The 25,593-nt window shown below is 38.4% G+C and overlaps 2 protein-coding genes and 1 long non-coding RNA gene across 21 annotated transcripts; 1 reads left to right on the forward strand and 2 right to left on the reverse strand.

Moving 5' to 3' along the window:
• Positions 1-5: 5 nt before the first annotated feature.
• LOC136267915 (AP-5 complex subunit beta-1-like) lies at positions 6-3,314 on the reverse strand. Of its 4 annotated transcripts, XM_066063105.1 has the most exons (12): positions 3,262-3,314; positions 3,149-3,208; positions 2,517-2,606; positions 2,390-2,462; positions 2,182-2,257; positions 2,049-2,122; positions 1,760-1,842; positions 1,617-1,716; positions 1,467-1,511; positions 1,345-1,400; positions 1,197-1,296; positions 507-571 (listed from the first exon to the last, which is right to left on the reverse strand). In XM_066063105.1, exons 4-11 carry the CDS (start codon positions 2,442-2,444, stop codon positions 1,276-1,278), a joined length of 510 nt encoding a protein of 169 aa, XP_065919177.1. In that variant the 5' UTR covers positions 2,445-2,462; positions 2,517-2,606; positions 3,149-3,208; positions 3,262-3,314; the 3' UTR covers positions 507-571; positions 1,197-1,275. The 4 variants fall into 4 exon arrangements, with proteins under 4 accessions (XP_065919175.1, XP_065919176.1, XP_065919177.1 ...); XM_066063103.1 differs by lacking the exons at positions 1,467-1,511; positions 2,390-2,462; positions 2,517-2,606; positions 3,149-3,208; positions 3,262-3,314 and adding exons at positions 6-278; positions 328-443 and having other exon boundaries at positions 2,182-2,248; XM_066063106.1 differs by lacking the exons at positions 1,467-1,511; positions 3,262-3,314 and having other exon boundaries at positions 2,517-3,164.
• A 1,489-nt stretch (positions 3,315-4,803) lies between these two features.
• Positions 4,804-6,580, forward strand: LOC136267918 (uncharacterized). Of its 4 annotated transcripts, XR_010706827.1 has the most exons (7): positions 4,804-4,937; positions 4,990-5,407; positions 5,455-5,530; positions 5,591-5,658; positions 5,713-5,800; positions 5,853-5,909; positions 5,963-6,580. It is a non-coding gene; the product is annotated as an uncharacterized lncRNA (long non-coding RNA). The 4 variants fall into 4 exon arrangements; XR_010706825.1 differs by having other exon boundaries at positions 5,591-5,800; XR_010706826.1 differs by having other exon boundaries at positions 5,713-6,580.
• Positions 6,581-10,542: 3,962 nt separating this feature from the next.
• Positions 10,543-16,076, reverse strand: LOC136267916 (uncharacterized). Of its 13 annotated transcripts, none has more exons than XM_066063111.1 (17): positions 15,688-16,076; positions 15,548-15,636; positions 15,447-15,489; positions 13,983-14,074; positions 13,881-13,931; positions 13,340-13,399; positions 12,888-12,962; positions 12,695-12,772; positions 12,592-12,647; positions 12,491-12,539; positions 12,382-12,438; positions 11,791-11,829; positions 11,470-11,525; positions 11,272-11,360; positions 11,131-11,222; positions 10,734-10,793; positions 10,543-10,682 (listed from the first exon to the last, which is right to left on the reverse strand). In XM_066063111.1, the coding sequence occupies exons 8-16, from the start codon at positions 12,695-12,697 to the stop codon at positions 10,746-10,748; spliced, it is 489 nt and encodes a 162-aa protein (XP_065919183.1). In that variant the 5' UTR covers positions 12,698-12,772; positions 12,888-12,962; positions 13,340-13,399; positions 13,881-13,931; positions 13,983-14,074; positions 15,447-15,489; positions 15,548-15,636; positions 15,688-16,076; the 3' UTR covers positions 10,543-10,682; positions 10,734-10,745. The 13 variants fall into 13 exon arrangements, 9 of the variants coding, with proteins under 9 accessions (XP_065919183.1, XP_065919186.1, XP_065919188.1 ...); XR_010706822.1 differs by lacking the exon at positions 15,447-15,489 and adding an exon at positions 10,880-10,945 and having other exon boundaries at positions 10,601-10,682; positions 11,131-11,195; positions 15,582-15,636; XR_010706820.1 differs by lacking the exon at positions 15,447-15,489 and adding an exon at positions 10,880-10,945 and having other exon boundaries at positions 10,601-10,682; positions 15,582-15,636.
• Positions 16,077-25,593: the final 9,517 nt, after the last annotated feature.

A 25,593-nucleotide genomic window follows, 5' to 3' on the forward strand; every position in this document is an offset into this window, starting at 1 on the left:
CGCAAAGAAACTTGGTGACATAGCTATCACAAAAGACCATACGTCAGCACTATATGATGTTACCATCATTAAATTTAGGCTGTCAAACAGTTGTCATTTTATGTCACGTACATGTTATGATAAATTTTATCATGTTCTAAAGTAATTATTTACTAGAGGAAGAATCTTCCAATAGTCAGTTGCTATGGACACCACAACACTTTGATCTTCACTGTGATGATCAAGTTGCAGTAACAAGTGATACTTGGGTGGTAGGAATTTTAGGAAGTGATTCAGTCCTGTGGAGGGAGAGATAAGAGGCACAACTTGTGTACTCAACCATCCTACCATTAGAATTCTTATTGGTGGTAAACATGGATAACTCCTTGTACACTTCCTTTGTCCTAACACTGTCTACTTTTAGTCTTATCACTGATGCAGCTCCTTGTTGATTGGGACTAAACCTAGTAGTTCACCCATTATATAATAACATGAAATTGTATAGTTCAGTAACTGATAGTTCTTACTTAGAGTATTCATTATTACGAATGTGAGCCCACATCTTCTTAAAGAAAACATCCATGTCAGAGACCTGTGTTATTGTACATGTAAATTAGTTCAACGATAGAACAATGTAATTCTTGTGTGCATTTTCCAGATAGTAATCAGGTTATGAGCTATGGCAGTGTTGATCTCAACTTTTTATGCCAAAATAAACAGTACTCAACTTACGCAGCTGTTATCTAGTAAGGATGTTAAAGTATTAACTTGTGATAGTGTGTACATGAAATGTATACTTTCAAAATACAAGCTGATCTACAGATGGTATTGATGGAGTGATGCCGGCAAGGACTGTAATTCTCGGGGCAATTGAATGTGCTAGAGAAAATTTTTAATTTGTCTTGCATATTGTAATGCACACACAAGGCATGAAAGAGTGATTCTCTGGTAAACGTATTTACTAATCTAAAAATTTCCTCGCAGCATAGCTCTTTCAAAACCATCAATGTATTTTTCAATATGCAAAATGATACAAACACTAAATCCCATTCTACAACTCCTATTCAAATTTCTCACACCACACAGCAGAAAGTAGCCTCAAACAGAACACTAGTTCATAACCCAATTACAAATCATAAGAATGACACGGTTAGCTAGCCCAATGAATTTTAATGGAATATATTCACAATATTTTGAATGAAATACAAGTTACCTACCAAATCAGTTGGGACTGGTTGAAACAAGTCCTCAAATCTGATATCTAAACATCCTAACTTTGTAGCACAAGTCTGTCCCTCATTGGATGTAAACACAGCACTGAAAATGTCATTGTTATGGTAACACCAAACCAACTGTCCAACTTACTTGATCAGTAGAAACAGGTTCCTTTGGAGTAATTGACACTGTAATATTGTGATAAGCTAAATTGGGGAAATAATAGAAGTGAACACTTCATCACTGTTCCTTCATCACACATACATGGTTACCTGCACTATCAGTTTTTTTAAAAGTTAAGTGTGATAAATGTACATCTGTAAGATAGGTAACACAACTTCTTCCTCTCTATTATTAACTCTTGGTGACACTATGCACACGCGCACACGTACGCACGCACACACACACAAACATACACACACCTGGTATGGGCCTGTAAGGACTGATGGTAGAAAACTGCAAAGACACTGCAAATATTTGTTCCAGTGCAGGCACTGATACAGCTGGTGGTATATCGTCAACCTACAATCTCACATGTTAACATGACCAACCCATTGGAACTTACAAACTGTAGTTGATAATGAATCTGTACCACTGGAGGATTACTACCTGTCTCATTCAACTTTGTTAAGTAGTCCTCAATTAATGCTACCAGCAGTGAACACATATAATTATACATCCGTATGTAGCTACAGAATTAATGACAAACGAAGAAAAAAATATTTCAGACATAGTAGCTCCATAATCTCAACTGGTAAATATTTGTAAATGCTTTGCTAGTAAAAATAATAAAGTGCTATGTATGTATACATTCATGACATTAGAGAAGCACAAATCACCACAGTGTGACTCACAATCAGTTCCCAGTTGATGATGGTGATTTCCAGACTCTAACAAATACACTGGATCTTTACTACTACCACAAATCCTACCAGTAGTACAATAATAACATAACTGATATGTATTACTATCACTACATGTACATACCTGGTTAGGTTAAGAAAAGTTTCACTGATGTTCTGGACAGGAGGAGTAGTTGGATAGGAAGTGTCTGATATTCTTGCTGTGGTAAACATTGTAACGTTAAGATTCTAATGACTCAGTACCAAGTTGTATGATGGTGTAACTATTGAAAACATTGTGTGTGTGTGCGTGTGTGTGTGTGCATGCGTGTTTGTGATATGACATGACGTACCTTCCACAATTTGTGACAGACTTGCTGAGCCACTTGCCAAATCAGATGATGCCATTGACAATATACTAGTTAACTATAACATAAACAATGTCCAACAATACTACTATTACATTAATAATATGTGTACTTTGTCTTCTGACACTGTAAGCAGGAGGTGACGGTAGAAGAGTGCACGATCTCTGATGTCTGTTGTTCAGTTAAGGAGACATCCTAAAATCTTACATGTAGAGTATGTCAAAATCAAGTCATCTTTTTTTAAAAAATGACCATTGTGTGTCTCAACATAAAATGATCATTACTGCAAACATTTGGAATGGAAATCCTATAAGCTTATGGAAAAAAAATGCACGCTGGAGCAGTGTTATTAATTGGATGCATAAATAGCCTTCATGTAGACTGAGCACATGCTACACCACCAATCTTACTTGTAAGCTTGAACGTGGAGGATAAATGAAAGTTTGTGAGAACTTATTTTGCAAAATACATCAAATTACACAATTTGTGACCGGGCCTGTGAAAATAGGGCATGTGGGCATAAACTATACTTGTAACATAACAGGTCATATTTCAGCATTGGAATAAAATATTTACATTCAGTAACTTGTGTTATTAAATGTTCAAGTGGGGCTGAAAATTGTATGGCCATAGCTCAATGGAATAAAAAGTAATGAGGGATGAAAGTTTGAAAAGTAGGCAAATTTTGTGTGCCCACACACCCTGTTTTCACAGGCCCAGTCACATTTAACATTATCACTTTACACTAAATTGCACTGAAGGATCAGTAGTGAAGACTGATTTGTATTAACACCTCACAAAGGTCTACAGTAACAGGTGCACAGTATAAACAATACATACAAACAGAAAATGATGACCTTTAAAGATGAGGCTGGTGTTGTGTGTCTGCATGAGTTTGTGACAGATACTGAGGAATGAGTTGCCTAGCGACCAGTTCCCTTCTGATAACAGATTTGAAGATGACAACAATTTGGTGAGTATCTTTAGAATCCCCTGAAATGCACAAGAAACACAGTTTTATTTATTACTCTAGGGAGAAAGAGTATCCTACTCCCATATGTAGCCTTAATTATGTAGGTATCATAAAAGTTATTATGAGGCATTTCGATTTGTGTGAGTTGTGAGCATGGGTTTATACATAAATAGCCCAGCAAGGAATGCTGACTTAATCATAATGCGCCTATCCAAGTTTTGCCCCTGCAGGCAAGGAGGGAGGATTTGACCAAATTCTAAGTCTAATTCCCCTACACTGGGACAAAATTGTACGTCTAATCCCTTCCTTTCTCCATTAGAATATCTCAACCTTTGTTTCTAGCATTGCCTAAACCCCATATCTGGGGCCTATATTTTTGTCTAGTTTCCTCATTATGCCCTTGTTTGCCCACATGGAGGTAGGTGGGGCAAAACTTTGACAGGTGCATAAGAAAACCATTTGGTAAGCACTCCAGTTTGCTCCATCAATACCACATAAATTTATACAATGGGTCTATAATGACATTTCTAGGCAGCTTCACAGAAACAAATGGCAGTACTGCATGGCTGCTCTACACAACTCTACAGTGTTATAGCTTTACAGTAGAGCATACTCCTCTGCCAACACTGCTATACATACCAAGGGACTGAGTTGAGGATACAGTGCTGCAGTCTCCAACATTACAATGTGGTAAGACAAGTTCATCAAAACTGACTGCATTGGAGTACTCATAATCTGATCATTGAGAGCTGATAACAGGTTAACTGGTAAATCACTGTCAACAAATAATACACACACTGGTAAGTCTTGTGGTAATCAATAGACTAAAGTGTGTGTGTGTGTGTGTGTGTGTGTGTGTGTGTGTGTGTGTGTGTGTGTGTGTGTGTGTGTGTGTGTGTGTGTGTGTGTGTGTGTGTGTGTGTGTGTGTGTGTGTGTGTGTGTGTGTGTGTGTGTGTGCGTATCAGTCACTGTGCATTATTGGTACATTATTATTGATGTGCCGACATCCTTGTGGTATGTACATTGTTGTACAAGTATGCAATACTCCACATTTTGTGTTGTGTTGGTGTTACCTTTTGGGTTGAAATCTGGCCACAGCTCTGATGAAGTTGATAGTGTGTGAGGTATACTTTGGATGTTGCATCACCACAGTGATCAGTAACCTGTGATATTGTAGTAATGAATGAATGAATGTTGCATTAGAATACATCCACGAAAATCATTGTTCCACGTAGGGCACTAGAGTATAGGGCTGGAAAATACTGCAAATACTCGTTAAGGATTTTGGTACTCAGATAGTAAAATTACTCATTAAGATCACATTACCCAGCTCACATGATGCATTCGCCATCAGGGAGTGACAAAATGAAGGCTATAGAGTTTGATTGGCATAATTTCTTGTTCAGGAACACTAACATCAGTACTGTAATACAGTGTGTGTATCATTGTTGTGTTACTTGAATACAGTGTTAACTTGAAGGTGGCCATAGCAACATTAGTCTATGGGACTAAGGTTAAACACTATGCAGGCAAGGTGTCCGTAAACAACTAACAATAAGGTTAGCTTGGTCACTATGTATTGTGGTATGCATTAGAAGGTATCAACAACAGGTTTGAGGTGGTACCTGTGTAGCAGCCTTCCTGTTCTAGATCATTCTATGCTATAGCAAGGTAGCAGTGGCAGCTAAGGAGCAGCAGTATCACTAATTGTTTGCAGTGCTGGCAAAGTTTTATTGAGTTGATATTAAAGCTTAGTGTTATTTAGTTGACATTAAAGCTAGTACAGGAACTCATCAAGTATGGGAGCAGCTGAGTATTACTACAACATTGTCATTAATCTATCTCCACTGAGCTACAAGACCATCCATCACAGGATGACATCATGGAGATAATGTGGCTGTGGTAGGCATGCACTTTCAGCTTGCCATTTAGATGCCACTATGGCAGCAAGTATATCTTATGTCTGAGTCACAACTACAGCAGTTTGTTCAACTCCGCAGCTGAAAGTCATGTATGTACACTAATGCAGGTAGGTAGCCTGTAGGGTACTATTAAGCTTTTATAGTTAGTTACAAGGCTTGGCACACCACAGCCACATGCTTGTTGTCTCGCATAAGCCAAGGAGATCCAGCATAGGAGAGCCAGCAGACAGGTAATGCACCTAGATAATGCATGCATTTCATTGAGATAGCATAAGAAATACATTCTGTAGAGGAGTATGACACTGATGGAGATAACACCTCACTTCCTGTTTAAGGCAATGAGGTGGTTAACAAGATGGTTAGTACTGTGATGTGATAATTAAATTTCTGGAGAAATGTATTCTTGGCTTAGGACTTCGAAGTGAGGTCAGTTAAGCTGCTGGTGTCATAATTCTCCCTTGATGTTAGAGGGATGTACCTACTGATTACTTTGCTGTATGGTAGGGATGTACCTACTGATTAATTTGCTCTATGATACGGGTGTACCTACAGGGATACTGTATGTAGGGGTGCACCTTCCCAGTGATCAGGGGTACACCTAGACTCATGGTAAACACAGCTTGTGTTTGTTCTCAAGTTGCAGAACATCTTACTTTTAAAAGACGGAGCAGCAAACAAATATTTTTACCACTCTACCAAGAGTTTCTTAGATTTTAAACAGCCTGAGGTGAAATAGTACACACTCTTAACCGGTGGGAATTTGTTTTAAGTTGCTGCGAGATACATTTCACAGGTACAGATGCATTTAAGTACTTTGGAGTTTTTCATTGTGTTATCGTTTGTTTAGCGTAGAGTCGATTTCACTCAATAATCACAGAATGAGAGCAGTGATTTATAGACATGAAATACAAATAGTTGGCTTAGAATGTAGTGAATGCTAAGAATTATCACAAGTTTTATCAGAAATTCAAGCATAAAGTACAGTATGTATGTATGTAAACGAGCACCCCAAATGCTACATCTTAGAATTAGAAGTGTTGTTTACGCTGACCAGTGCAATTTTTTATGGACAAACTCTTCATTATTAGCCAATAGTCAATAACATTTGTTGTGAACACCTCATGCACTACGGTGTTCACCTTTCGGGGCTCAACTAGTAAAGAATATTACTGACCAGGTGTACAATTTACAAACTTGCTGTATGGTAGGGGTGTAACTATTGGCTTGTCGTATAGTAAGGATGAATCTACCAGCTTGTTGTATGGTAGGGGTGTACCTACCAGCTTGCTGTATGGTAGGGGTGTACCTACCCATTTGCTATATGGTAGGGGTGTACCTACCAGCTTGCTGTATGGTAAGGGTGTAACTACTAGCTTGCTATATGGTAGGGGTGTACCTACCGGCCTGCTGTATGGTAAGGGTGTAACTACTAGCTTGCTAGATGGTAGAGGTGTACCTACTGGCTTGCTGTATGGTAGGGGTGTACCTACCGGCCTGTTGTATGGTAAGGGTGTAACTACCAGCTTGCTGTATGGTAGGGGTGTACCTACCAGCTTGCTGTATGGTAGGGGTGTACCTACCGGCCTGTTGTATGGTAAGGGTGTAACTACCAGCTTGCTGTATGGTAGGGGTGTACCTACCGGCCTGCTGTATGGTAAGGGTGTAACTACTAGCTTGCTAGATGGTAGGGGTGTACCTACCGGCCTGTTGTATGGTAGGGGTGTACCTACCGGCCTGTTGTATGATAAGGGTGTAACTACCAGCTTGCTGTGTGGTAGGGGTGTACCTACCAGCTTGCTATATGGTAGGGGTGTACCTACCGGCCTGTTGTATGGTAAGGGTGTAACTACCAGCTTGCCGTATGACAGGGATGTATCTACTAGCTTGTAGGGGTGTACCCATAGTGTTGCCTGGCAGTTAGAGGCTTGTAGCAAGCTATATCATTCATAAATGGTAAGTTGGCTGCAAAAAATACTGATGTTTTCGGTCAGCACATACAGGTGGTGCCACCAACCTGTTATTGGGGTTATCAGCAATCACAGTTCAACTTCTGCTGCTGCTGCAAGCTTTAATTTTGCATAGAAGCAGACTCAACAAGTCAGTAGTAGCCATTACAGGAATCCCCGTCTCAGTGGTTGCTATGTTCATTGAATTATGCTTCAATTGTGTATGATTATCCAAGATAATGCCATACCCAACTGGTCCTGGCTGTTCGTTTGTTTCAAAAAAAAAAAACAAAAAACCTTAGTTATGCGGTATTTATTAGCTACCAGACCAGATGAGTGGATCTTCAGGACTAGTAGGGTATGGTATTAGGGAGAGGCCTGGCTTTCCACCTCAGGGTGTGTAATTTATCAGGTCTCTCCTTGCTTATCTGGGACGTCATATTCTCTCAGAAGGAACACCATCATGTGTACATGAATCACCTATGAGTATGGGACAGTAAACAGGGCTGCAGCCACTGATTCCTATATCATGGGATGTCTACCCTCACTCTGTTTGGAGCAGTGGATATGGGAACTATCAGATCATGGATATCTCAGTTGCTAATTATATCCCAGACAGTAGTTGGTTATTTGGATGCACAAGAATCATCTACCACAAATATAGACGGCAACATATCAAAGCAAAGTGATTGGGCTATCTAGCAAGACTTGTGGCACTATAAAGAAGGTAGAAGTGTTTTGTGGGTGCAATGCCAAAGGGTTGTCTCCTTGAGGCTACTACCTACAAAAAAAAAGGTATCTGATTGCTGATCTCCTTGTGCTGGAGTATAATAACAGGGCTCCTATATATATATATTTTTTTTTTGAGTGTACTGTCAAACTGTCAGTACAACATGGAGTTGGTCTGGACAAAGCACAAAAGTGTACTAGTGCCAGTTCTGATAGTGCACAAACCAAAAGTGGTGTAACAGTGTCATAACATAATGTACATTCGGTTTGTAGTCCAAGCAGGAAAGCAGGGGCTTTAAGCTAAGCTTCAACATGTTTAATAGCTGACAAGCACAAGTAGGCTGGTGTACAAACCTCAAAAGTGTGCGTGAGATAAAGCTTGTGGCATACTGCCTTTGTAAGACTGTTCTCCAGCAATAAAATAACAGAAATTGTGTGATTTGTGGAACGTTAATTCAAGCAGTGAAAATGGTAAATATAGACTGCAACATATCAAAGCAAAGCGATTGGCTATCTAGCAAGACTTGTGGCACTATTAAGAAGGTAAAAGTGTTTTGTGGGTGCAATGTCAAAAGGTTGTTTCCTTGAGACTAATGCCTAAGCAAAGTAAACCAGAAAAATGGTAACTGATTGTGGATCTCCTTGTGCGGGAGTATAATAACAGGGCTCCCGATAATTTTTATTTATTTATTTTTTTGAGCATATTGTCAAACTTTCAGAACAACACGGATTGTTCCTGGACAAAGCACTAAAATGTACTGATGTACTAGTACCAGTTCAGAGTTTTTCAGTGCACAAATCAAAGTAGTATAACCAATGTCATAACATAATGTATGTACTGTTTGTAGTCCAAGCAGAAAAACAGGTTTCAACATATTTCATAGCTGACAAGTACAAGTAGGTTGGTGTACAAACCTCAAAAGTTAGCTTGAGATGCCACATTAAATATTACTACTGTCTTTGTAAGGCTGTTCTCCAGCAATAAAATAACAGAAATTGTCTGATCGTGGAACATTATTTTGAGCAGTGAAAATGGTAGAAACACAGCTGTCTTACACACATTGAAAAATGACATGGCTATTCTAGTAGCTCCTGGAGTCTAAAAGCAAAGTACACAGGATGATCCCAGGCTGTGCAGCTCAGCATTTGCTAGGTATCGAATCAATCTAATGAAGAAGGTCGGCTACCCTTAAAATGTCTGGCCTAGTGTTCAGATTTTAAGCAAAAGGACTGGACACTGATGATTTTGTACTGCAGGTGGTGGCAAGGGACCTGCACAAGGCAAGACCAGAAGCTACTGCATGTCCACAATCTACAGCCTCATGATCCTGCTAGACCAATCACAATTAAATTAATTTGGGGTCCACTACCTGCCTGGCATTTCTATGAATCAAGATAGACATGGAGTGACTACAGTTACAACAACCACAGAAGATATTGACATCTTCTCTAACTGTTAGCATCTATAGCTCATCATTCAAGGTCAAAAAAAAAAAATAGAAAGAAAAGTTAGAGAGCCTTGCTTCACAACGTATATAGCCAGGAAAACAAATACTCTATCCTGCATAAGGTTGGTACCCACCCTAAACCCTTAAAGAGGCTAAGCATATTAGCAATGACAGATGTCCTCATGTGGCACTTTTGTGGAATGGTGAAACAGGTCTGTTGTGGGATTGGGAATGTTTAAGTGTAACTTGCAGATGTGTCAGGCTCATGTATACATGCAGCTTTCCAATGCCCACATTGGTTGGTTCCAGCTCCACTGGCAGCTTCACTGGACCTCCCACAAAAGTCGCCGTAAATCTTCACAGTCAATCTAAATGCAATTGTCCAATTGCTTTGGTGGGTGAATGGACTGGAGTCACGGTACATATAATATTATTTGGTGGCATGTAATTGCTAGTCTTCTGGAAGTATAGCTTATGGGTAAGTTGGCATACCACCAAATACACCAACCAGAGCCTTATCATAGATGTTGGGGTACACATTTACCTGTAACCATGACCCAATCTTGGAGGGTGGCGTGAGATAAATTAAGGGTCAGGTCTTAAGGCTACAGCGCTCCAGCCCATTCTCCCAATCTCGATGTCTTATTGTATATGGTCATTGGTACACACTGGTATACAGAGTACACCTGGGAAAAAGTTAAAAAGCTTTAAACTGCTATAAAATATGTCAAATGAGTATGACTACAAGTAGCTAGTATTTGTGAGTGCTTGATCGTTAACTCTAGAGAGTACTCGAATACGGTGAAACCTGTCTATTCTGGTCATCATAGGGACAAAATTTTCTGACCTCATTAAGGAGGTGGCTGCATTAAGTAGGTCACTTTGTACACAGTTGGCACATGTGTGGATTTTTATAATGGCCAGTTTAGACAGGTGACCTCTTTATGCAGTGACCTGATTAGACAGGTTTCACTGTACTAAAAAACCATGATCATTTCAGCCCTACTAGAGTAGTTGCATATCGTCTCAATATCGGAAGATATATCGTCTCATACAAGTGTATATATGCCCACAAATTGGGACATCCAATAATTGTACCACTTACCAGAAGATATCTTGTTGGAGTACACTGTTGTGATGTCGCTTGTAGTAAATGTAGAGTGTACGGTAGAGAGTGACTGGCTGAGGTCCCAATACTCCATGATAAACTGCCTTCTGTAGGCCCATCAAACAGCTCATCAGAGTAGCAGAGGAAGAGTCTGAAGGGACACACACACTATCAACACTCACAACACATGATATGTACTGACCATTAGTTGTCCCTAGAGTGAAGCATTGACTGAGTGCATCCAGTTTAGCAGCCACAATATCTGAGAATTACAACATTGTGTCATTCATTACATAAATGTCCTAATATAACATACAGACTGTCCTAGTGTTACTAAACACAACGTACTCTCAGTCACTCATGAGTATAATCTTTGTACTTGACACTTGACATAAACTCCCTCTATCACAATTACTGGTGATACAACAACAGTACAAGAGAAGGGCAGTGTATATTGCACTACAATATGTGACTGAAGCTACATAGGCCATGTTACTAAGTAATGAGTGAAGTAACTTGCAAACTAATCCAAAGAGCAGTAGTTTAGAACCTTCTTTTAACAACAATTCTAAACATTATGACTTGTGTAATTGACTTACCAACATGATCAAAACCGGTAGGGAATAAAGTAGCAAGATCATTGTAGTCAATGATGTATGGTAGGCTGTATTGTATGGGAGTCCTGTTACCACTGAGTACCTGGTACACACACAGTACACCTCATATCACATGTAGTGTACCTGTTTTGAGTGGGTAGTGAAGGAGCCAGTTAAATGTGACCAGCTTGTGGTGGGTGGACAATGAAGGATGAGTAGCTATTATGATATTCCTGGAAGTATACTCACAATAATCTACAGTATGTACATTGGTAGTACATAACATGACACACAGAGTCCAAGTCTCTAGTATCTATGGTCCAACTACAGTTTATAGCTTACCTCTTAAGTATTAGTTCATTTTCACTAGCATTACACAATTCACTCCCAAACAACACCTGTAGTGACACATGATCTCCTTGAGAGTGCCAAATATTTGAACATTATGTAAGTGATGTGCATGCGTGTGTGTGTGTGTGTGTGTGTGTGTGTGTGTGTGTGTGTGTGTGTGTGTGTGTGTGTGTGTGTGTGTGTGTGTGTGTGTGTGTGTGTGTGTGTGCATGCATGTGTTCGTGGTGCATGCATGCATGCATGTATGTGAAGACTTAAATGTCTACACCAGTAACATGTCATACACACATCACTACAATGATCACTACTCACCATAGCAGATATGCCTGACAAGTGTACAGCTCTCATCAACTGTTTAAACACAAAAAAATACATACACTAACACAAGTAGTTATACATACATACATACATGCATACATTAAATGCGCATGTTGAAAGTAACTAGACCGGACAAACCCATCTCTCTGTACAATACTAACATCAACTAGAGAGTATCTTAGAGCAGGTGGTTATAAATTCTAACTTGACAACCAACAACTCACAATTAAACCATTATTCCATTCTAACAGTATGGACCATTACTGGGGGTGTGGCCAAGTTCAGGTGATCCATCATCAGAGACACACCCCTCTTCAGCTCATCTGTATCAATCAACTCCATCAACTTGTTCTCTGGAGGTTGTAATGGGGAATTGTCTGTCATATAGGCACCCAATCTGTAATACTGCTTGGCAGTTTTATGCATCCTTGCTCAATATTTAAATTAGTGCTACCAAGAGTAAATTTACTCTTGATAATAGAGTGCTACCAAGAGTAAATTATTCAGCAGTTACATTTTAAATATAGTACCCATGTAACTGATTATGCTCAATTCACACAGATACACACAAACCCAATTCCTCACATTGATCAATAGTTCAGTTGAGGTCTTGAGATGATCCACTGAAGGTAGTGAGTATGGCTATAAGTACACAACACATCATAATACTACACAACTAACTACACTTACATACCACTAGATCTCGTGGCTGACCAAAACTCTTCTCACAATTTACATCTCGGCTACAAGTATACATAATTTACACAGTGTAAATCTCAAAGTACACAATAGTACTTCAAGTCATCAATCATCTTCAACACAGCATGATGCAGCACAGTGGAAGCCAGTGTCTGATATCACAATGTGTCAAGTATGATTCTATATAATACCCACCCACCATGTAGTGTTGTTATATCAGAGAATTTTCCTCAGCACACAAGTCAAGTAATTGAGTAAGTTTCCATGACAATAACCCCTGTAGGTACATTACAACATCAGTGTCATTGTACAGAACACACACACACACACACACACACACACACACACACACACACACACACACACACACACACACACACACAATTACTTACAGGATATTTCATCTCTAATTCTTTCAGGCACTCACATGCAGCCATCCTCACCATCCTGGTATGGTCACTAGTGACCTGTAACAGTAGTATAACAAGACATTAACACACAATTCACTAAAACGTATGTGCTTGACATTACAATCAAGGTATTGATGTCTACAGACTGCAAATAACAATGTGTGTATTTGATTTTTTGTGACCATTCGTCATGAGTTAAGTTACTCACACCAAAGGACAGGCAAATGCAGACACACGATTTTTCCTAACAAATTGCAGCAAACCAGGTACATACATACACACATCTAGGCGGGCACCTAATTTAAAAACCACTAGAGTAAAATGACAAATTAATTATAGGTACGTACAGACAGACTAGCAGCAAACAAAATTAGAATGTATCAACATACACATATACCATCCTCTTTGTGCTGCATAAGGAGTCCTACACTTACCAATTCAATAGTGGTAAACAACAGATCAATGTAATTGGTTAAAAGTTTCTCCTGGCCTCCCTATAATTAAATTAAATACACATGCTACTAAAATTATAAAATACAAAACACATTATTATTATCATTATTTGGGGGGGAAAGGGCAGACAGCAAAGCTAAACAATTACAAATTATAAGTGCTGTACAATCAAAATCTGAAATACTGTACATACGTACGCACACAAATCTATTTTTTAAAACTGTTCTACTTTGACTAATAAGAACAAGATGATGTGCCCTAGCAACTGAAAGATGATTCCAACTTTATTACAAAGGACAGGTGTTGTAAAGACTTTAAAACACCACCAATTTTTAGTAGTGAATAGTTAACTAGTTATGTACGTACCTAGGTACTGATAATTGACATACATGAAAAGCTCCAATAAGTGATCATCGAATAAGCCACAAAAAATATTAAATATTCTACATACTACTTGCTCTATACACTGCAGTTGATGTTTAGAAAAAACAGACACACCTACATGTATACACCTGTACATACCTTAATATCCACCACGCATAACACAGTAGCCATGGTACACGTACACAACACCTACACACAGACAAACATGATGATAAGACACCAGTATATTACAAGACATACCTTAGCTATGTAGTAGTGGTTGACTCATGAACTGATTGTGAGATAGTAAATTCTTCAGTGTTGCCATTGTGTACTCTAACAAAGTTGGGTTACTAAAAAACATTTAATTGGTATAGTAAGAGATATTAACCAATGCAGTAATACCTCATTGGTAAGCCTACTGATGGGTGTTTTATAGATAGGTACTTCAGGACTTCATTGATAGTCACCTCATTTTATTAAAATTAGATGTACAAGTACGGCAGTTCTTAAGACGACATCTTGAGACTAAAATTTGGAATTAGCGGCCAATCTAAACATATTTGATATGACTGGCCATTCCACACACTAATGCAACACATGTGGTATGGACCTGGAGGTTTTATCCAGCCAGTCACACAATCTAGTCAGATTGTCCTCAACATGTTCTATAATAGCTATACCTAAATGATAAGCAGTAGCTCAGTCAATTAACAAAATTTCATCAGTACTTATGGTAATGTACTCCATTATTGCAGCTCCTAATTAACTGATACCCTTTTCAAGGAGCAAATTTTTGTTGAGCAATATTGCTAAAAATAAATTATTCGTGGATTTGCAAACACTCCAAATATGCATTCCATTATATGGAGGTCTATATACTTCAAGGATAAAAATTTCACTGGTATTATAACCCCCAAAATCACAAAAAATCCCCCCTCTGAAATACTAATTTAGGCCATACGGCATGTTTTGTATGGTTGCATACAATCACTGGACTGGACTTGCGTATTTTCCCTTTTAACTGGTTATAAGCATGTTAGTTTCATGTAGTTAGACCACTCCCCTGTACATAAAGAAACTCATACACACACACACAAAGAAAGATCTGATCGTCAACATTGCCCAGCTGCAGCTATGTATCAGCCATAGAATATATCAAACAGTTTAAGGCCAATGAAACTTGATTACCAGTTTCTCGCTCAGATTTTTGAAAATTTGATGCGGGCGGGCAGTTATTATTCATTATTTTTCCAAAAGTACAACACACATCCAAACATGAAGATTTCTGCCAAAAAAGCAGTGAGATCTACACTGATTACTCTTGCATTAAATAGCTAAAGTACGTTACTAATCTATAACAAGTGATTTTTCCATTAGAGTATAGCTGATTGCTCTATTAGAGTAAAAGTGACTGTTCTATTAGAGTATTTCGATCTGAAATACCAATAATGAAATTCCATGCGGGTGTCTCAAAAGCATGCGGGCGATGACGAGAAACTGCTAATCAAGTTTCATTGGCCTAACTGTCACCACTTAATTTAGCTGACTCAACTATAACTTGTATTTAGGATGCATGGTTACCACAACACTACATACACATGTAGTGTATGGTTTGTACTTCACGATAAGACAAATGGTAGTCACACAATGGAGATTATACCAAGAGAGTTGTTATGCGAAAAATGCACACATTCCTAAGCAGTACCAAGCAAACAGGTTTACCTGCATATTTTATACTCAATGTAGCTGCCCAAATACGTATGTGCTAAAATAGAAAGAAGAAAAACTGAGTCCAGTAGTCCAGTCCAGTGATTGTACACAACCTGTTGTGGTCAAGGTTGTAGTGACGCACGGTACCTTTCCCTGGTGCCATTAGCTTGGAGGCTGTGGTCTTCTCATCAAGGTACAGTTGCTAAGTGGATATACACGATCACCCAACAACACGACACATGGGATATCATACGTCGAGCTGTCGAGGGTGTAGCCCCCAGCAGTAGCTAGCAAGTCGTGCACAAATATTTGCTGGTACGGTTAGAACTCCACCCACAACAAATACAACCGGTAAATATATCATCGGTGCTTTCGCGTGACCAATCTTGGACATCTTCGACTTCGCCCTGAACACAACTCTATTCAAAGCCTACTCTATTTAATCACGTGCTCCAGGTGCATACGTGTCAACTAACTAGTCTGGCGGCGCGCTGCCAGATTAGCACTGTCCTAAATAAAAATGCGCCCATTTTTTACTCACCTTTCATAACCCTTACGTAATATATAAGCTCAAAAACATCCAGACTTCCTACTGTAGTTGTTGCTCTCAAATAGGGTGAAAAGAGTGATACCCTTCATATACCACACCAGACACTGCCGGACACCAGAGCTAGACAGGGTTCTCAATTCTTGTCAGCTAACTGCAGTCTTGTGCACACTGAATGCAAGTATGTGCACACTCCAAAATGTTTAAACTTTCATGTGTAAAACATATAGCTAGCTAGTACTGCTTGCCATTATGTGTGCCACTGTTGTAAGTGGGTCAACACTGCTGACCCAGTTGACCTGCTGGCCTGAATAGTATAGGACCCAGATCTGATCCAGCTGTGATCTGATATAATTAAACCAGAGGCATGCGTCAAAAGCTAGATCTAACATTTCACAAGTCCTAAACTCTCTTAGCTAGCCCTACATTTATAGCATAGATTATACAGGTTCACACTATAGGAAGGATTGTCGGCAACTGAAAAACGAGTAGCTACTAAAACACACAATATCAACAATTGATAACTTGACCTAATATGCTCAAAATTAATATTATTATGCTCACTAAATTTATTTACAAAATCCTCACTTTCTGTATAGCTAATTATCTGTTGGCAGCTGTTGAGACATTGTTTCCCATAGAAAAACACATTTGGAAGTTCTACATCAATGTGCTCTAATAAAGTAGCCATATCTAGTAAAAATTGTATTCTATTAGAATCATTAGGTGTTCTATTACTTAGTTAGATTTAATCCTTGACAAGCATTTTCACTAGCGATAGTAACTTATTCTCTGACCATATATCATGTTAGCACCATTCACTTTAGTTATCATGCTCCAAATTGTGCCAGCATGATAGGCTGGAGCCTAGTGGTGCACAAATCAAGTCAAAAGAAATCACAATAATTTAGGCATACGCAGGAATTTTGAAAAGGGGTTTCCATTACAGCTAAGTGAGTATTATATTAGAGTAGTTTAGCTATATTGCCTGACTGCTTTATTAGAGTATCTAGATAAATCATAATTCAGAACAATGCTATAAGTACAGTGTTGCTATCATGTGAGAAACTATTGTTTAACTAAGATAAAAGTTTAAAATGTGTCCTGTTCCTGATAGATTCCAGATTCTGGAAATCTGAAGTTTCAATTTCTTAATGTTTCAAGTAGTGCGTAAAATCCAAAGGGGTTTCCTGAAACCCCTGGAAACCCCTCTCCATACGCCCCTGCACCATGACACAAAAAAGCACATGAGGTCACAAGTGCTTCACCCACAACTCTCTTGTAGACAACTATTACACTTGCTCACACTGTAAGTAAACTTCCTCATGCTATTGATCTTTATGCAGGACGCATCACTGCAATGCATCCAGGCTAGAAAGGGAAAAGCCAAATGCACTGCTGGTGAAGAACAAGAAGTTTGCTTTTTATTTTGCATGTAAATCAAGAAATTGGAGTGAGATGAGTGGTTGCCTGGTTGGTAGCCATTCAACAAGCAGTCATCGACCTCCATGTGTGGATCAAGTTTGTCATCCCATTCACACTCATCAGATACACAGCCTGCTGAATGCCAGTCCATCACATCCATTAAAGTAACCCCATCTTCCAGTAAGATATGTATAAATATCAAAAAGATTGGAAGTAAAGATCCGGATCCAAGAATGATACCTATTTTCTTACTAAGCACAAGACCACAAACAATTCATCCTTTAAGTAGTTACATCAAATACTTTCTGTGACACAATTATACTGTTGTGTATATTCATTTCAATTCATGTTGTGTTTATAGTGAAATATGTGAGCATTGTAAATAATATTATTAATGAAAAGTGAGTTGCATGAGCAAGTACATCCCCCAACAGTTGTATACTATATCACTGGCCATGGGTTTTTTATTCTTTTTTTGCACATACGAATTTGAGCAACTTGTTGTACTTCTGCTAAAATGAATGTAAAATATGCAGGTGGTATTGTCTACTTGGACTGCCTGTTTATCTTAGCATTGTGTGCAATTAACGTAACAACAACTTGTATGAGCAGGTATAATTTGCCAATTAATCGTGAATTCTGTGCAGTAACTACACCACTGAGTTTAAATGAAAGTAGCTATATATTAGTGACTTTTAAATGAACATTATTATTATATTGAATTAAATTTGTCCATTGTACAGTCAAACTTCTCTCTCTTGGAATAATCTCCATTATAATTATAAGACTACCATTAAACTATTTGTATCATGGGGTATAAGTTGTACAGTTGATATTCCATCCAATGATAACCGATACAGCTAGGCAAAGTCTGCATGACCACACTGCTTTAGTTGTGGGTGGAGAGGAGTGGTCTAACTACATGAGACTAATATATTCTATGTGTTCAACATATAGCAATAGATATAATCAGTTGGGTGTATCAATTCACTGGGCTGGACTACTGGACTCATACATTTTGCTCAGACACCCTTTTCAACTGATTAGATATTTGACCACTACTTCATATACCACAGACATATTCAGGGCTCTCAATTTTTGTCAGCTACTACTGTAACTGTAGTCTAGTCTAATTTTACTGGTCTATAGACAGCTGAACTTTAAAATGCAAGTGTGTGCAACCTTATGCGCCTGTTACAGGGGCGGATCCAGGAGCTGGCAAGGGGAGGGGCACAAACAGGCTAAGTTGTAGGTGGTTGGGGAGAGCCAGATTCTCTTGTTAGTTGCTGGATTTATGAAGCAGCAAATAATCACCTCTTAGTAGTGTTTCACTGTTGAATTTTGCCATTTTGGTTGCAGATGGTTGTGAAGTCTTAAAAGATGTTTTAAAGGCTCTGAATGTCTTAAACAACAGTAATACGATAATTATTTTTAGAGGCGCTTTAGTACGCACGAAGCTGGGTGACTTTCACAGCTAGCTTGACTTTGGTTTGCTTTATTTTCAGACGAATTTGTAATAAATGCTAGTAAAATGTGCATATTTTCATGAGTTTTATAAACTGATCTTAGCCTGCAAAGCTTAGCACTTTTGTCAGAAGTATGGCTCGCTCCTTGGGGGGGGGGGGGGGGGGGGGGGGGGGGCATCTGCCCCAAATGCCCCATCCTGGATCTGCCATTGCTGTTAGACAATCTGTGCATATTTTTCTGGTTAACTATTAATTAACACTATATGCATTAGCTTATTGCAATCCAACCAAACAGCATGCAGACTGCTGAAAGGCTAGGTGATGTCATTTATCTAATTGCATGGTATAAAACTGACTAAATTTTGGTGCTATTTTACAAAACAAGAAGATGGACAGATCAATTAACAATGCAAACAGTGCACTTATTGTTAGCAATAAGCAAAATATTTTCGATAATGAAATACACCAAGGTTGAGGCAGTTTTTGTGAATGATGTCAAGTTATATGTCTGGTGGTGAATGATGTTGATAGTCAGAGGTGTAGGATTTCATCCATTAGCTATATGGAATTTGAGTTTTGCTGGCGGTGATATATACTCTGTAAATGATTCTGAAATAGTAACACTAGATAATAATACTGTCCAATTGTCTGTGATGCTGCAGTTTACACATCCTAAAGTTTGGTACACAACAATAGGTTTCATTTTTTGTATGTGCTCATATGAAACTTGACATAGCGACATGCACATAATATTATTATGCTTTCAGTGAAGCCCATACAGTGTGTTCACTTAGGACAGTTGGTGGAAATTGCAACTTTAATGTTTGGCTGCAGCTTGCAAAAATTCGTTTTGTATAGTCACTACATCTTCACCACATATGCATCAATTTCTTATCTAATAAACATATCCATTGTGTTGTTCTATTGGAAAGTTTTTCTATTGGAGAGTTTCCTACCATTGCTATAATAATATTATGAGTGCTCATGATTAATAGCTAGCATAGAGAATTTACTTAGAGCACTAGTATGTATAACAGGAGAGGTAAGGCTATAGATACACTTGCCAAAATTAATGTAGCCTCAGCTAAAGCCAACATACTTGCCATTTGGGATGCTGGAGGTAGGTTTAGGGGGTCCTGAAGTATTCTGCAAAAATTTACCAACTAATGAATTAGCTATAGAAGAAGCTACAGGTAGTATCTTAAGCATAACATGGCACAGACAATGAAAAGATATTAAGGTACTCAGGTTTAAAAGTTAATTAAAGCTGTTGAATCTTCATTATTCCCCACTACATAGCTTGCTACACTGCTGCTCTAAATACTGAGACTGCTTTATTAGGGTGATTGACTGCTATATTAGAGTATCTCAATCTAAACATGACCGGTTTCCGGAAACCTCAGAAACCTCCCTGGAGCCGCCCCTGGCGTACACCACCACATCTGTGATGAGCCAGTTATCAAAAACACCAATCAGGTTTAAAAGAAACACTGAGTGCTGTCGAAGGACTTGCATTTATAATCTGGGCATATATTATATGCAAGGGTGGGATATTCTACCATAAAACCGGCAAAGCATACTGTACCTACAATTTGCAATCAGTTATAATTATAGTAAAGTAATAAGCACTGAACTAAAAGAAAAGATATTTATTCAGGCTCATGTGCACTACACTATACGTTATGGATAATTTCAAGGATAATCCCATTTCACTTCAGTTGATAAATGAGCATAAAAGAGGCTTCATATCACCAGCTTGTCCTTTCCATCATCGTTGACATAACTGCTCTCTCTCTCTCTGACTTCGAACCGTAGAGCAAATTTTAATGACTGTTACTTTGAGAAAGCACCTTGGCTAGTTTACATTGGTCAGATCTGTCAATTTATTACTTGTTGAATTTCTTACTGTCCAATCAAAGTGACAAAAAATAGTTGTGCATCAAACTTTTTGAACAAAAGGTTTGAGTGTTCCTGGTCTATAGCAATATATGCCATCTGTAACCAGCTATTCTCATGGGATTGAAGTAAGTTTTACTACATACTGTATCTCCAATTTTTAAAGTTAATGAATGAATGAATCTGACTCTGTGAACTCTCAGTATACAAATCTGCATGTACTAAGGTACTTACATATACGAGTATTAATATGTGCATTTATATATACAATCTTATTCATAAAAACATAGACTCTATACAGTGGCCACTTTGTCCAGTGCACCATACTGGGAGATAAACTATTCTACAAAAGCAATGGCGAATTCAGGATGGGCATTTGCAAATGCCTTCACCCCTTTTCCAAAGCAGACCATTTTTGCATTATAGCTGTCCGCAAGGTAGGGTAGGCCACACAGCAAATTTGATTAAATTTGCAACACAGCCATTTGTGAGATATGGGCATTCAAAGTTTCATTTTATTTTCCTTCTTATGCCATACGGGGACTTTGATTTCTTTTTGCACACTTTGCTATTAAACGTAAATGTGTAATTCGATTGCCTCAATCTTTGACACAATTGAAGAGCATATAAAGGTGAATTCATGTGCCAAGTTTGCTGTGAATCTGATTAATATCCAAGGAGTTTAATGATCATTTATTCATGTAAAAAAGATCAAACTTTTGTCATAGCTACAGGGTGTAAATCAAGTATGGGAAGAACTTCAAAATCAGTGTGAACATAGGTCGATTATCATAGCAGTGCCTTTTTGATAGTTTCAATGCCAATAGAGTTACAGCTACAAAATTATAAAGCAAAAACCAAACGAGTGTAAAATTGTGGGAATTGAGATACTCTAATAGAGCAGCCACAATGGGGTAAAAAAAGGTGAACAAAAAATGTCAAAAAAACTTACCAGAGTTTGAACCAGGGACATTCATACCTAACACCTACATCCTTACCCACTGAACCACTGCTATCTTGGCTGATCACCTCTGCTGCTTTATAATTCTAGTTTATAAATGAACATTTGTATTTTCATAGATCTACCAATTGTTCTGAAACATTCTATGCATGATCTATTAGAAGTCCTCAAAAATGTGCACTTTATTAGTAGTGTTGCACTGATACGAGATTTTGCCGATATTCTGATAACTGATATTGGATAATATTTTCAAGCCGATAAATGTAGCCAATCCGATATAGTACAGCATGTCTATTTTGTAACAATTTTTACTGGAAATATGATTGTGAAGGACCAATTTAGCTTGTTTATAGTGGCAGTATTGCTACAACAGTTGACAGTACACTGAAGCAATTATAACAACACAGTAATGTTGGAAAATGCAACTCAATGTGTTTGTAAATATCATTTGGTGTACATGAGCATATACATACTTATATCTGTATCTGCTGCTTTTTTCATCATGGTGCCGATCCGATACCGATATACAAAAACAAAGCCAATAATATATGATTTTTCTGATAATACCATACCTGTTTCACTGCCCATACAAAAGTCTCAATAGTAGCAGTGAAATTTATCCCGTATTTCACTGGAAGCAGTGAAAAAGTTGAAATTACAATTTCATTGGCTAGAATTTATGTTAACAATGTAGCGCCAATTATTGACGCGTGTTTAGTACATAGTGACAAATTGCAACGTTAATGCACAGCATGAGTATATGCAGTGAGTATGGTATTAACTGGGAATAGCATTCGCCGAGTGAAATTTATCCCCATTTCCAATACAACACTCGTGGTATTTATCCCAAATTTCACTGCTACCCATGCTATTACTAGTACTAACCAATCCGATTATCGGTGCAACACTATTTATTAGAGTATTACTAAATATAGAAGTAAATTATGCAATGCAATACATTTGTAAGCATGCCTTCAATAGTAATGTGTCTATATAGAAAAGAAGAAATGTGAGTAAAAACAAACCCCAAAGTTATCCATGGCCATAGGCAGCTGGTTTTGGGGCCTTATAAAGTACAAAAAGAAATGAAATCCACATGAAAACAGCCAAGTTGTGACAAAATGCTGTGGCCTAAGCCTGGGTGAAAAAAGTTGCAAAATCAAAAGTAGCAACCAATAAATGGCTGTAATGATATTAATTAATGGCTGTGTGCATTGTTAAAATTTATTAACATCATTGCAGCCATTTCTTGGCTACCATCTTTGATTTCACAACCTTTTCACCCATTGCAAGCTTTTTAAGGCCACACCTTCACAGTTTGGCTGTTTTGTGTGGATTATATTACTAACTAGAATAAAAGAATGCAAGAATTGCTTTTCACACAAGTTCACAAAACACTACTGTGGTTGCTTTTTTGTACCTGTCTACTACTAAACAGTTAGCTCTGTGCACAATTTATGTTTTAAATATCCACTAGCATAACTGCAGGTGTAAGCGGCCTCCCTTGTTTCTGTACTTTTTATTTCTTTAATTCCTACTTGCATTTAAAAAAAAATCTCAACATTATTTCCTTGTACTTGTTTGATGACTTATCAGGAGCGGATCCAGGAGCTGGTGGGCACAAACAGGCTAAGTTGTGAGTGATTGGGGGAGCAGATTCTCTTGCTAGTTGTTGCATTTTTGAGGCAGCACATAATCACCTCTTAGTGGTGTCTCACTGTTGACTTTGCCATTTTGACCTTTGTGAGGTCTTAAGGCTGTTTAAAAGGCTATGAATGTCTTAAATAAAACAACACAATAATTATTTTAGAGGTGCTTAGTATGCATGAAGGTGCTTGGTGACTAGTTTGACTTCGGTTTCAGGTGAATTTGTAAATGAAGGTGCATATTTCATGAGTTATAAATTGATCTTGGCTTGACATAAAGTTTAGCATTTTACTCAAAAGAAGTATAGGCTACTTTACAAGGCATGTATTTTGGGAGGGGGCATTTGAACACTGTAAAAATAGACTAACAAGCAAAAAAGGACCTAAATACAAGCTTGACCTGCACAGCAATCAACGCCTCAGTAACTGGACAATGCATACTGGACCGGGCACAGAGAATACACAGATATGCTCAATCGAACTCAATAAAATGCATCAATGCATCGATTGCTCTATTAAGGTATATAGTAATAATTATTGTATATACTGTCTGCATGGTGGCTGTACTATTACAGTACATTAGCTGTTGTATTTTATTTTATGCAGAATTTACATGTACTGTTACAGTATAATTATTACTCTTAGCAAAGAAAGGCTCAATTTACATCTCACCAATCCCATCACTACTCCAAAAGAAGGAGAGGTTGATTTGAGGGTGCACTGGGGTAAAAAATTCAGACATCAAAGTATGAGTTCTTAAATCTTCCTCCCCAAAAACCATTGGCTGAAATGTCAAGCCTTGCATTATCACAGTTGGCAGTTTTGTCTCACCAAAAGGGGGCTGGAGGTGGGGTTCAGTGACATCATAGTTAGTACAGACCTCAGAAAGTAGGTTGGCGGTTACATCCCATATTTCATTTTGTCTCAAATAAGGAAACCCACCCTTTGGACAAGACATAGCATGTTCTATGGTAAAAGATTGACCACAAGCACAGGAGGTAGGGCAGACAGATGGTTAGCCAATGATAATGAAATACAATTGTGTCATGAAAAGAAGTTCTATATGAAGCATTAAGTTATGAGACTTCAATGGAAACCTAGACAGACAATTGGATGCACACTTCTCCTGAACCAGCTTAACTGAGGAACACATGTTAGGAGGAATTTCATCTAACAAATGATGGGCAAATTAAAGTTGCTCCTGATAGTGCCTAGAGTGAATCTAGACCGTAACTGAAACTGTTTGTCTACACAGTCACCAAGTGACAGATAATCAAACCAACAAGATTAGTATTTACTTCAATGCTGCAGGGATTCAACAATTGAAGGATCAAAAACACCAAGGCCCTCTAGAAAGGAAAGCAGCTTTCTCTCAACATCACCACTGACTGTTTGACCTAATAAACATAAACCAGGCAGATCAAATAAAATGTTCAAGTGGAAGAAAAAGGTGTGTGGAGCAAGACAAAACACAAAAAAGTATTCCATCAGAAAGAGAGACCGTGACAAAAAGCAGCATAGAAAGCATGAGGCTGTGATTGAGCAAAGAGGCTTAAGGTCTTAAGATCATCAGCCAGTCATCTACTTTATGTTTCAGAAAGACTGTTCAAAGGCAGGGGTGCCAATTACACCTCTCAAATAACGATGCCCTTCAGTAGTGACCTGAATGTTGCAGTCTCCGAAAGATTGTTCTAGCATAAGTTGCAACGGTTTGCTTAACTATTTTAGTAGCATTTGGAAAATAGCCATAAAAGGGCCCTACAGTTGATAACAAGTCCCAATTACTTAAGCTTAGAAAGCTTGCCAACAGTAGCAGAGTTATCAGCATACCAGCACTGCTTTACTAGACCAGTAAGACGAGACATCAGAGGCAAGGTTCCAATAGTGCCTAAAATTAAAGATTGAATTAGTCCATTAAATGAGACTCCACCCTAACCAGATCCATCAGAGGTGGAACTCTGTCAAAATGACCGGATGATGACCAAGCACCGTGAATGCAGGTAATGACAGATCATAATAGAGACAGCAGCAAAGCCAACCCAGGATAACAGAGTAATTTCCCCCCGCTTAGTGGACAAAAGAGAAGTCAGACATTTGTAAAAGATGGTAGCTTCATGAGCCAGACTCCCAGCAGACCACTGGGGTCCAGACCTCAGTGGCTGAAAACAAGAGGGAATGAAGCATGTTCCACCTCATGAATGCATTGACCATATAAGCA

The sequence above is a fragment of the Dysidea avara genome, chromosome 10 (assembly GCF_963678975.1).
Source record: "Dysidea avara chromosome 10, odDysAvar1.4, whole genome shotgun sequence".
NCBI classification, from domain to species: domain Eukaryota; kingdom Metazoa; phylum Porifera; class Demospongiae; order Dictyoceratida; family Dysideidae; genus Dysidea; species Dysidea avara.